The sequence below is a fragment of the Manis javanica genome, chromosome 5 (assembly GCF_040802235.1).
Source record: "Manis javanica isolate MJ-LG chromosome 5, MJ_LKY, whole genome shotgun sequence".
NCBI classification, from domain to species: domain Eukaryota; kingdom Metazoa; phylum Chordata; class Mammalia; order Pholidota; family Manidae; genus Manis; species Manis javanica.
This window is the reverse complement of record NC_133160.1, coordinates 78,666,961-78,679,405: the sequence shown is the minus strand read 5'-3', so window position 1 is coordinate 78,679,405 and position 12,445 is coordinate 78,666,961. Positions and strand designations below refer to the sequence as shown.

Sequence of the window (12,445 nt, the reverse complement as noted above, 5' to 3'; positions counted from 1 at the left end):
AATGCCAAATGAATGGAAATACTCATTTATCTCATCAAAGAATATTCTTCCTGCTAGGGACATCTAGTAAGGAGATCACCTTTAGATAAGAAGAAAGTGGGTGGAATAAGATAGAAAAATTCTGTAATACCCTTTAAAAGCCAGAGAAAATGCCCCTTTTTACTAAGCAAGCAAAAGTAAAAATTGTTAACTTAAAATTCCTGGCTTTGAAAGGTCTTCCAGTCATCAGAGCCTGCTGTTTGTCCTTGAAATCGCCTTGCTCATCCACAACATGTTAACATTTATGACATCAAAGCTTTTGCTACACACATTTACAGTTTCCTGATCTCACTGGAAACATGGCTGCAAATCACATGTTGAGTGGTTTCTCTTGGGAAATTTTCCTTTTAATCTCATTTATAGTGTGTGTAAATTCTTGGTAGTTTCCATCAAAAAGTAAATTTAATCTTCAACTGGTGGGTCTTCTCTCTGACTCCTTTTTTCCATATTGTCTTTCCTTTTTAAGACTTACTCCTTTTGAATACTCATATTTTCTACACTCCATTACAAAAAAAAAGAGATTTAATTTTTAAATTAAAGACTACCAAACATCTGAACATTCACTTATATAATTAATGGGTTCCTTGTCTGTAAAATTATTTTAATTTGTCTTAAAAAAAATTTAAGAGGGAACTGCAGAGGTACACTTATAATTATTTTATTTAGAGACTATTTCAAGAACACGTATCTTCCATAAAGCAAAGTACACCGACACTCTCAAAATAAATTCTATTTTCTTGCTATTCTCATTACTATCACAGAGTATTATTAAACTAATTTTTAAAAACTGTGAAAGTTTTAATCCCATTCTAAACAGAAAATGCACTTAAAGGTATAGACAAGAGAGTACTTTAAATATTCAATCACACTTCATGTTACCAACTTTGCCCTAGAAATAGGATGTGTTAAAGTAAACATCCTTCACTAATATCCTATTGATATTAGAATTCTCTGAGTCAAATATAAATTCTTTAGGAAAAAATCAGAAATCCTTTCAATTGTTTTGAAAACATGATGACCACTCACTTTTCTCTGTATGCATCAGTCCATCATTATTGTTATTCCCCTAGAAATAGAACTGCCATTTTAAAAAGTCCAACATTTTCTTTGTAGTTTTAACTTTGAAGAAAGAAAAGTTATGAAGTTTGATACTTATTTTTACCAGGTTGCTTCTCTGGAATCAGTCCAGTAAAAAGTGGTAACATGCTTGCCTTCTCAAGCAGAATTATTTCCTCCCAGCCATGGTTAACAATTACCTTTCAAATAAATGAGTATCTTTGCACCTGAAATGAACCACACATAGGTGAGAGTAATCCATGTAACTCATGTAGAAACCATAGGTATCTTAGCTGCAGGCCATGTGAAAAAAAACTTTAATTCAAGATGGCTTAGCAGAGAAAACAGTGGCAGTCTCCTGAAAAATTCACAAATTAAATTTAATAATGTGGATAAAGTGAAGGTTTCTATGGCCAGGATTCTCACTTGGCCCTGGTCGGCTAGTTCACTTCACAAGTGTGGTCAATGAGTTGTTATTGACTCTACATAAAGAGCTCCATCCAGTGCTCAGGGCGACACATGGTGGCATGGCTGCAAGGCTGAAGGAGAGCAGAGACAAAGCTGGAGTGGTGGCAGCACAGAGGATGGCTGTGTGTGCCGAGAGGCCCAGAGGCAGAGACTGGCTTGCTGTGTGCAGACTCGGTCTGAGAAGACAGGATTCTATTGACTGACCTGCCATCATGGAAATAAAGTTGGGTAGAAACCCTTTCACCCCAAGAACGTTCTACTCTCATTTCTTTGGTCACACTGAATCTATACTGAACTTGCCCGGTGGCTGAAACCCATTGGCAAGACAAATAAAAACTTACATTTATTGAGAATCTACACTATTGTAGGCACAGTACTGTGGGTGGAATATGAAGAATAGAGTTTATGATAAATAACTTTATGGGACATGTTGTGATACACTAAATGTCAAAAGTATAGAATAATTTTTATTTTTATGTTTTAGGGAAAGCTCAAAAGGAAATATGCTTCCCTATTCTTCAAGATCATTGGGTTTACTATTCTTTCAGTTAATTAGCATTATTTTGAAAATATGTTTATATTTCTGTTATAAAGCAATTTCAACTAAAGAAGAGAACTATTGAGTAAAAACTACATTAACTGATATGACCAACTATTCCAGGTTGGAGCCATGAATTTTCATGCAGGCTTATTACACTTAGAACACAGGCACCAGCTGACATGTATTACATTCCTAGAAGTTAAATCTGTGGTCCTCTAATTTATCGGTGCCTTTGCCTTTTATTGTTGTTTTTCTATATTCTAACAGTGATGACTTCTGAATGCAGATATTGAACTACTTTGAATAGCTTAGGATTTATTGTTAAAATGGCAGTATTAATAAGCAGTTAGAGCTGGCAAGTAAGGATGTGCAAGTCACATTTTATAATCTGAAGTGTTGAACTTTATAAGTAGCTTTAAAGGAGAGTAAGAAAATGAGCAAATTAAAATGGATCTCTTGCCCTAATAATTCTCACAGATCATTTTTCATCTACCACATGTATACACCACAGTTATAGCTGCCTTAATTTTATATAATAATTTTCATTCAACTTTCTCCTTTATGTAGAAAAATAGCCAGAGTATTTGTCATATTATCCTCAAGAAGAATTTAATTTGCTTGAAATATCTCATAGTGATAATAAAAGTATTTTTTAATTGGAAATAAAAAATGAAAATAAATGTACCCTGAAGGTCTCCAAGAGATAACAGTTATTGCCTTGAAAGCATACCCCAGGGAAGGAAATTCTCCCTGCTCCGGCTCTCTCCCCAGAACATCTCCACCACAGTTAGCCTTCATCCCTCTTGCTGCAGGTGAAATAGTTTCTCTTTTCAGTCACTGAATATGAAAAGCAGCTAGTCAGCACTCTCTATGTCAACAGAGATCATATATTTCTTATTCAGAAGAGTTATCCAAAAACTACAAGTGAAAAGTAATGATTATATGGCAAATTGTTTTCATCAGGAGAGTGCACTGCTTGTAGCTTGGAAAGGGCACTAACTGGGAAGATCCCAGTTTATTTCATTTGTCTGTGGCAACTCTATTTTCTACAAAACATTCGCCCTGGTGGTCAGGGTCAGATTGACAGTCCAAAGTCTCCTAGAAGGGCACCCGCCTGTGTCCTGGGTAGCATGTGGGAAAATGTATGCCTTATATTTATTTGTTAGATACCAGGTTGGTGGAGGGATTACAGAGGCTTTCCTTTATCTCTGCACATTCTGCCCAAATGCTTGACATCCTAGGAGGCTTTCTTGCACATATTGTGAAAACAACACAGCCGAAGTGGTGGTATTGAGAAAAGCCCACAATATTAGGAACCACAATGCCTGGATTTAAATCCTGCCCCATACTGGCTGCATAGCCTTAGGCAAGCCACTTACCCTGGACCCCAGTCTCTTCATTTTTAAAAGAGATATTAGTAATAGGACACCTCAATCCACAGCCCCTGCCCCCCTCCCCACCCCCCACACACATACACTCTTTTTCGGTTAGGATTAAATGAAACAAAATATATAAAACATTCTGTAAATTGTAACATTTTTTACAAATGCTTTTATAACTAATTATTACTACATCTTCTCTCTCCTTCTGCCCTTCCTGTCCATCATCTCTTCAACTCCATGTCCTTCTCCCCATCCTCCTGCTCTGCGGGGGCAAGTGATGAAACCAAAACCAAACGAAAGCAAACACTTGGCACCATCCGGGGGGACTAGAGAGCCAGCATCCCCTATAGAGGGATAGGTGTTGTACCTATAGGATATTTATGGTATGCTGAGCTGTAATGACTCATGCAAAAACCCCAATCTATCAGTTGTCTGAGTCATAATGTCCAGTATTAATTTAATATATGCATCTTGATATGTTTCAGAAGTGGAGAGTAAACTAGTTCCCCCAAATTCTCTTTAGAGTGCTTTAATATTAATAATTAATGTTTATTTCATCTACCAGAGGGAAGATTTGAGGGATAAATCTCAACTGGGATATTCCATCCAATTTTTATCTTATTCTTTTCTCATCCTATAACAACCAGGTTTCCAAAATCTTACGCAAATGCTGCATCTCTGACCCTGGGAAAGGACTTGTGCACTGAGAGGGATGGCTATGTAAATGGCTCTGTCAATCAAGTGACTTCACCTTGTCAATCAAAGAGGTGCTTCCTAGCCAGAATGTAATAAAAAGGCCTCCCACCTAAAGAATCAACCCTTCTTCAACCCATTGAAGAATTAATACCCATTACTGATCAGAGGCTTCTCAGTTGACTGTGTTCTGGGAAGCTCCCAGAAAGTACCATTAAGATTTACTGTACGAAAAATAGTTGTTTATGGTGATGTTTCTCCTAGTGCCCATGCCCCTTTTCCTATGCCGTCAGAGGAATTATGTGTCCTCATGCTATGCTTTGCCTGCTAACTTTAAAAAAAATTTATTATAACATCCGAAACTGTTACCTCCCTTATTGAATTTTTGCAACTCTGAAAATCTATGTTGTTTAAGTTTCTCCTGGCATCCAAAACACAGATTCTTAAAATTAGTTAAATGGTATTTTTATAGCAATGCAAGGGAAAGTATATGCAAAAGCACAATGATTAGCTAAAAATTATATTCAGAAGCTATATTACTGTAGTTCTTGGGTGTCACATTCAGAAAAATATTACATTAGAAACAAGTTAATAAAAATAGATCATTCATGACAATATAATTGGAGCCATACTAAAGGAATAATAAGAGATTTTGGCCTACCAAAGAAGGATTATATTATCTCCCTTTGTAATTTTACCAAGATATCATTAGAGTGTTGAATATGTCATATGCTTACCAATAACTGTAATTCTATAACTTATCCTTGTAATTAGCATTATTTTACTTTGAATTCACTATCCTGTAAAACAATGGAGCTGAGTACTAAAATAGCAAATTCATTTCAGAGAATCTCTATACCTCAGTTTTCTCAATTGCATAAATGAGGTCAAAAATAGCACCTTTCTCTTTGAGTTATTGAGAGGCTTTAATGAGGTATATATGTGAAGTGCTTAGAACAGTGTCTAGCACATAGAAACACAACAGAAAAAATTCTAGAGTTCAATAGGGTTATTAGAATTTTAGCAGTCTTAACCCATTTTCCAACCTATGGGTTATCTGAGCTCACCTAACATTTAAGTGACAATCCCTAAGAAACTACCACTTGTCAAATTTTGGTGTAGTATTATTACTTGAGGAATTTTTTCTCAGTTCTTGTCCCCTCAGATGCAAAGAATTGAAAGGCAGAGATATAATAGACAAACACAGCAAATTTATTTAAATACACTCCAAAGGAGGAGTGGGCCAGAGTCAAGGTTGAAGAAGGGTTGATTCTTTAGGTGGGAGGCCTTTTTATTACATTCTGGCTAGGAAGCACCTGTTTGATTGACAAGGTGAAGTCACTTGATTGACAGAGTCATTTACACAGCCATCTCTCTCAGTGCACATGTCCTTTCCCAGAATGCACACGGAAAAGCCCACAGTGGGTGGGGGAGCAAAATGGCACTGTACATTTTATTTTAATATTATTATGATGCAGGGTGGTTTGGGTAATTCTTAGTTTTGTTCATTGCACCTGTGTTGTGCTCTGGCTGGGAATGGTCATGCCTGTCCGGATAGAGAGGAAGTTACCCCTGCAAAGCCTTTGTTGTTTTTACATGGGACCCTCTACCCGGGCAGTTCTGACACTTTTTTTCCTTGAACCCTATCTTCCGCTTCCCCAGCAGCTCGCATCTATCTTTCTACCTAAATTCTACCTATAAAGAAAGAATATTCACATTTAGCTGAAAACATGACTCAAATACTTCTCCTTTTCCCACCTAAACATCTCTACAAAGCTGAATTTTCTTCCTATATTTCAACAGCAACACATAGCAATGAGAATCCAAGTATCTCCTATTAAACTAACAGTTTAGAAGATTAACACAAATTAAAATAGTGCTACTCTTCTCATTTTTTCTGCAAAGTTATATTCATAAAAATATCTCTTTTTAGGTTGCATGTAACTAAAAAGGAAATAAAGGTATTATTTTTAAGTGAATAAAAAATAAATATTTTTCAAGTTTCTCAGTTTTAATTTTTATTACAATAAAAGCTAATAGCTTTAACTCATACAAGCAAAAGCTTTTTTGGGGGTACTCAGTGATTTTTAAGAGTAAAAAAGGTCCTGAGGCCAGAAAGTTTGAGAACTACTAATGCTATAAAATTCTGTAAATTTATTCTATGGTTAAAATTTTCTAAATAGATATATCAATCATTACCAAAGCTAAATAACAAATAATTTTATGAAGCAGTATTTTGTAGTAAAAAGAATATAAAAATAGTAAAAATTCCAGTACTGAATCCATTTACTCTGTAGCAAGATGTAAAAATTATTTTTAAAGTCAGAATAGTATGTCAATTCTGGCAAAATGCACATTCATGTTGAAAATTGTCTAAATTATTTTCTTCAACTTCTAGGGTGTACAGCTTTGGATATTACAAAAAGTTAAAAATACATACATTAAGAAAAGACTAGTTTTCATATATGTGTTGCACTGAAGCTGAGAGATATATTGCCTGGACTAGAAGATTAGATTCAGTTGCCATCAAGGGCTTAGCTGTAGAAAGAGGTGACTATGAGGCTATAAACCCCTAGTAATTAACAGAAATCTTTGGAGGACTACTAGACTTCCACAAGATGTGAGGTAAGAGTTGAAATCAATTTTATGTAAATGAAATCTCACAGGAAAGGATAAAGTCAAGTGATAACAAATAGGCATTGCCTTAAGTAAGTCAATTCCTTATGTATCCACATCGGCTTTCTGCAAAATGGAACAATAATACTTACCCCACAGGGTTATTAAAGAGATTAAAAAGAGTTAATGTAAATGAAATATCTCTGTAAACTATAATGTGCTAAACAAACGGTTATTGATGATATTGTTAAAGTGACAAGTAGAGCCCCGGATCTACAGTCAGAACACATGGCTTTCCGGTCATGCTCCACTGTTTGGTACTTAACGCTCTCCCTCTGTATGAGCTGGACGGACACGTATGACGTTGGTGAACTTTGGGAAGGAGTGGTTTGTGTGATGGCAGGAAACCGTTGCTATGCAACATGATGCCACATTTTCAGAAAAGTCAGGGATGCTTCAGAAAAGCATTGGGAATCTTATGAATAAAAGAGCAGGGCAGAGGTTCATAACTCAGTGTGACAAGGGGTGGAACCTGGAATGGGTAAGATGAAGGAGTGCAGCTGAGAAAGGCAGGGGAATGATGGGAATGGTCTTGTCGGCCCTGGCTGTGGAAGTGGGCCCGGGATCGTGTTTAGCTACGGCTCTCTCCAGACACTTTCCTTTCTCTTCAGACTGCTGTGAAAATTAAGTAACATGGGCAGTCCCTTTATAAAGAATGAAGTGTTATACAAGTTTAGTTATCATCATTACATAACGTAGGAACATGACAGAGTTCTGTAGATCCCTCTAATAGAGATAATCTGGGTGTCGAGTTAGTTATATATCAAAAAGAAATCATGCTCTGTGAAGTAAGTGAAGATTTCTTAAAGATTTCTAGTAGGAACTAGAAATGCACTGCTTCTATAGAAAGGAAGCATTTCCTTCTGTGTATGGAACACAGTACTCTATACCACTTTGAATTTTAATAAAGAGAAGTTTTTAAAAAAAGGTGAACAGATAGTCCTTTGTATAAAGCTATCAGCTAGTTTCTGAGAGCTGGAAAAATGAATGCTGCCATTCTGCCAAAGATATGAATTGTTCTATAATTCTTACAACAGGGCAGTTTCAGTGTGCATAAAAATGCTCCCAAAGAATATTCATGTTTGCATGAATGCTCAAACATCATAAGGTACTCTCTAGAAAAGCATTCAGCAGCTACTGGGTACAGGTGAACAGGATTACAGCACACATTCGCAAAACAAAGCAGCAAACAAAAAATATCCAGAATCACTTCACAGTATCCATAAATTGTGGGTTACATCATAAATTTGCAGAAACAGGTCAGAATAATAGTGACACACTTAAAGAAACACACCAGCCTATATCAGGAAAACTCTTCAAAAAACTATAAAACTTCTTAACTGTAATAATGGGCTTGGAATTAGGGATGCTCCAAGGCCTTCCAGTTTTAACCTTCTATGAGTCAATAAATTTTATAGTAGCAATTAAAAGCTGAAAGATCACACTGAATTATCCTAAAAATTTGTTTAAAGAGAGAAATCAGAGAATCCAGAGGCCTATATATCTCTTCAGAGGGTGACTGCAAAGTGGCACAGACTTAGTATCAGAAATGAAAGTCCACAAGGGGTCATGAGTTACTACCATTGCCTGTTTTGAATGGCTACTTTGGGAAAGCCAGTCTGGTCAAGTATTTAATGTAATCAAATCTCAGAATAAGAATGAAGTTTTAGAATTTTTAAATGGCCCGGAGATCCAGGAAAACCACAAATGTTACATTCACATTCTTGGACAGTTTAATCTGGGCCACTGACAAGCTTTAGACTGTATTAGATGGAAAGCAATGGCATAGACAATGACATCTGCAGCTTCAAAGCTGGGCTTTCTGCATGAAATGGGATGGCCGGACCGGACAGACCCTGTGTAGAGCTAAATGAGATTCACCAGACAAAGAGAGAGAGCAGATTATTGTTTAAATTTCTCTGAAATAGATATACAGAAACACATTTTTAAACAACCAATACTGTGAAGCCACTGGGAAACCAGAAAGTAGAAAGAAAAATTACAAGCTTAAACTTTGAGTCAGTTCTGGTTAAACTGAAAAGAAGTTATAGAAAACCACAGTACTTGATGACAAGCCTTGAGAGAAAAGAATCTTAACCCACATGCTCTGCAACTTCTATAAAATGTGCTGAGTATTATTCATTCCAGTTACAGAAGAAAGAGGACAGAGAAGCTGGCTATCAGGAGACTGGAGAGTCGGAAGTGTAAGCAAAGGATTTAGGTAAGATTCTTTGAGTTTATACACACACTTTTTCTTATTATTTTGAATGACAGTTCCTCTGTTTAATGTTTGTGGAGAAGAGGCAAAAGGCTCTCAGAGTTATTCACCTAAAACTATAAAATTTGCTTAATCTACCAGGAATGTATCTTTTAACCAAGAGGCTAGGGTAAGAATAAACAGGTTTGCTCATCAAGGCTCTATAAAGCCACAAGCTGAGTGATTATTAACCAATCATTCTAGGAATAATCTCACTAGTCTTGTGTTAAACTTGCCACATGGTACAGCTTCTCTTCTTAGTCAGAAAGCTATAGTCACTTTCTATTTTGCAAACTACTAATTTAAAGGCTGCACCAGCAGTTTCTAATTCAAATGTAACATAAAATTGTACCTTTCAAACAGCCACATGCAGACAGTCTGCTGGACAACCAGGAATGGGATAGCTTGGTGAAAACTTCAGGTGGACAATGAGTCTAAAGAAATAGGTGAATATAAATGAATTCTCAAGCACTCCTAAGAATAATCCAAGTCACAGCCATCATGCGTATACAATGTGAACAGGGAAGACATTTTTTATTTATGATTCATCTTTCCTATTCAAATGTGTAAGAGAGCAATATCAACACTGTAGTTTGTGAGGAAAGTAAAGTAATATCTACTACAGGTAAGAACACATAAAAATGCAGGAAATACCTGTCTCTACTTCTTTCTTCAAGGACAGCCCTCTGCTTAAGTAAAACCTCATGCCTCAGTCAAACCTGCTGTGTTAGGAAAGTACGGAGCTTCAATTCTTGGTGTGAAATTGAAAACAGGCCAAATATTGTTATTAAATTTTAAATAGTTTAATTACTGAGTTTGCAGTCAATGAAGAAATGTAATTTAACACTTAGTTTTCATATTGGAAATGTAAATAGGAGAATTACGAACAAATATTCTGATTATTCTTTCACATTAGCTATGTTCCATGTTTAATTATGGCATGGGTAACATAATATCCCATCAGCTCTATCACTAAGCTTTTTTTTTTCTTCCAAAAATACTAGATTTGTTTTGTTTTAATTTGATGGAAGTAATGGTAGCTTCAACTCCCATCAATCACTTGTATATATTCACTATGGGGAAAATGATAATATTTAAAGTAGTCTTCATACTTTTACTTACACATTATATAAAACAAGAAAGTAGTGTTTGATAATAATTAGCATCCCAGAGTTTTAGAATACCATGAAACAATATAACATTATTCAGAGTGCTTTATCTGGTGATTTATTAAACATGTCAGTTTTGTTTGATTATATAAAAACATTGCCCTTTAGTACTAGTCAAATTCCTTTCCAGTGTGCTCCAAAGAACAATGCAATTTGTTGTACTGCACACAGAAATGTTAAGTGTACTATGGTACAGTTAATTTCATGTCAACTTGGGTAGGCCATGGTGCCCAGATATTGGTTCCAAATATTCTAGATGTTTCTGTGAAAATGTTTTTAGATGAGATTAACATTTAAGTCAGCAGACTTTGAGTGAAGCAGATTACCCTCCATAACGTAGGTAGGTATGTTCCAATCACTGAAGGCCTTAATAGAAAGATTAACTTCTTCTGAAGAAGAGGGAATTCTCCCCAGATACTGTCTTTGGACTTGAACTATAGCATTAACTCTTCCCTAGGTCTCTAGCGTGTTGTTCCATCTTGGAGATTTTGGACATGTCAGCCTCCATAATCACATGAGCCAATTAAAATAAATCTCTCTCTCTCTCCACACACACATGTAATCCATCTGATTAGTTCTGTTTCTCTGGAGAATACTAATACAAACTGTTACTTGGATTAATGAAAGAGGACTCAAAAGTGTCTTAGAATTATATTATTCTTGATGGTATTAGCATTTCTTGAACTTTGAGGGGATAAAGAATATTAGGAGCTTTTTTTTGAGAAAGCAAGTCTTAATCTTCAGCTTTATATGAACCAGAGTAAATGGAATTCAACATATTTTTCAAAAGAAAATACAAAAATTAAGAAAGGGGTAAAAATTTTACTTCAGGATGACATTGTGGATAAGTTTCCCTAGCATTTGAATCTATTTTTCAATAAAAGGGTAAACTGGAATGTTTTTGTCTTTGTTCTTTAAACATCTTTATCATTCTCTTCTTAAACCGAAAGACACCCAGGTTTAACTAGTTGCAGAGCTAACACAGTGTTTGTCTATGGTGTGATATTTCCAACATCCTGTTTACACTGTACTTAAAAGTAGGAGAGGTGATAGAATACAGTGATTTGGAATTAGGTTCTAGAGTTGTGCTGTCCACTGTGGTAGCCACTAGCAACATGCAGCTATTTATATTAAAAGCAATTAAATTAAATTAAACCAAAATTCAACTGCTCAGTTATATTATCCACATTTCCAGTTCTCAATAACCACTGAGTGGCTACCATATAGTAAGTATAGCTCCGATATAGAACATTTCTGTCATTGAATAAAAGTTCTATGTGACCACACTTCTCCAGAGTAAGACTGCCTAGATTCCAAGTTAAATTCTAAGTCTTCTATCAGTGTGAACTTGACTTCTCTGAGCATTTCGTTTCCTATATGTAATATGATATAATAGTAGAATTTACCTTCTAGGGTTATTTTGAGAATTAAGTATTATAACCTATGTAAAGTACTTGGCATTTTGTAAGCATTCAATAATTGTTAGATGTTACTGTTACTAATATTATTATAGTTCTCAATTCTAAAATGCATACTTTTCATAACTTAACTATTACAAATTGTGAAGTATTTTATAATTAAGTCATATATTTTATATGTTTTTATAGAATATATTGGGTTCTCTACTATTAATGGCATCTTAAAAACATAAAATATGAAATATATTCACAGAGCAATGCATGTCTGAAATTCGCAAATAAAAGTGATAGAATTCTAAAAGCACCATAAGAAGTAAATTAGATGGGAACTTATTTCATTAAAAGCTTGAAACAAAGATAATTTTTTTATTGCGTGTCATATCCATAAAACTTCACATTTATGTCCCTATCACTCATATTATGAAGGATTTCCAGGAAACATTTACTTTTTGTCTGTTTAACTGTGGAAAGCAAGACATTAGCTCTTTAGTGTTCTTTAGTTTTACAGTTAACTTCTTCTCCCTCCCTCCCTTCCTTCTCCAACAGTGTGCTGCTTAAGCAAAGGTGAACAAGCCATGGTGCTTTATCTCAATAGATTTACAGCCATATAATAGAAGACAGGGTAAATGTCCAGGGAATTTCAATTCAGTATGCTAAGTGCTCAACTAGGGGTGGAGATAGGTGATAATAATGGGACTCAAATGTTTGCAGTTCAGGATGGTTCAAGGAAACATTCCCTAGGGAAA

General features: G+C 35.4%; 1 protein-coding gene across 2 annotated transcripts in view; it reads right to left on the bottom strand.

The window, feature by feature from the left end:
• The window catches only part of ARSJ (arylsulfatase family member J), a 79,906-nt gene that overhangs the window by 11,152 nt on the left and 56,309 nt on the right, over positions 1-12,445 (bottom strand). Inside the window, exon 2 of one of the 2 annotated variants that reach the window (XM_037001195.2) lies at positions 9,465-9,546. The exons of the other annotated variant lie outside the window; for it this stretch is intronic. Within the exon in view, the coding sequence (XP_036857090.1) occupies positions 9,465-9,481 (17 nt within the window). The 5' untranslated portion in view covers positions 9,482-9,546. The remainder of the gene's footprint in view (positions 1-9,464; positions 9,547-12,445) is intronic. 2 annotated transcript variants of the gene reach the window in all.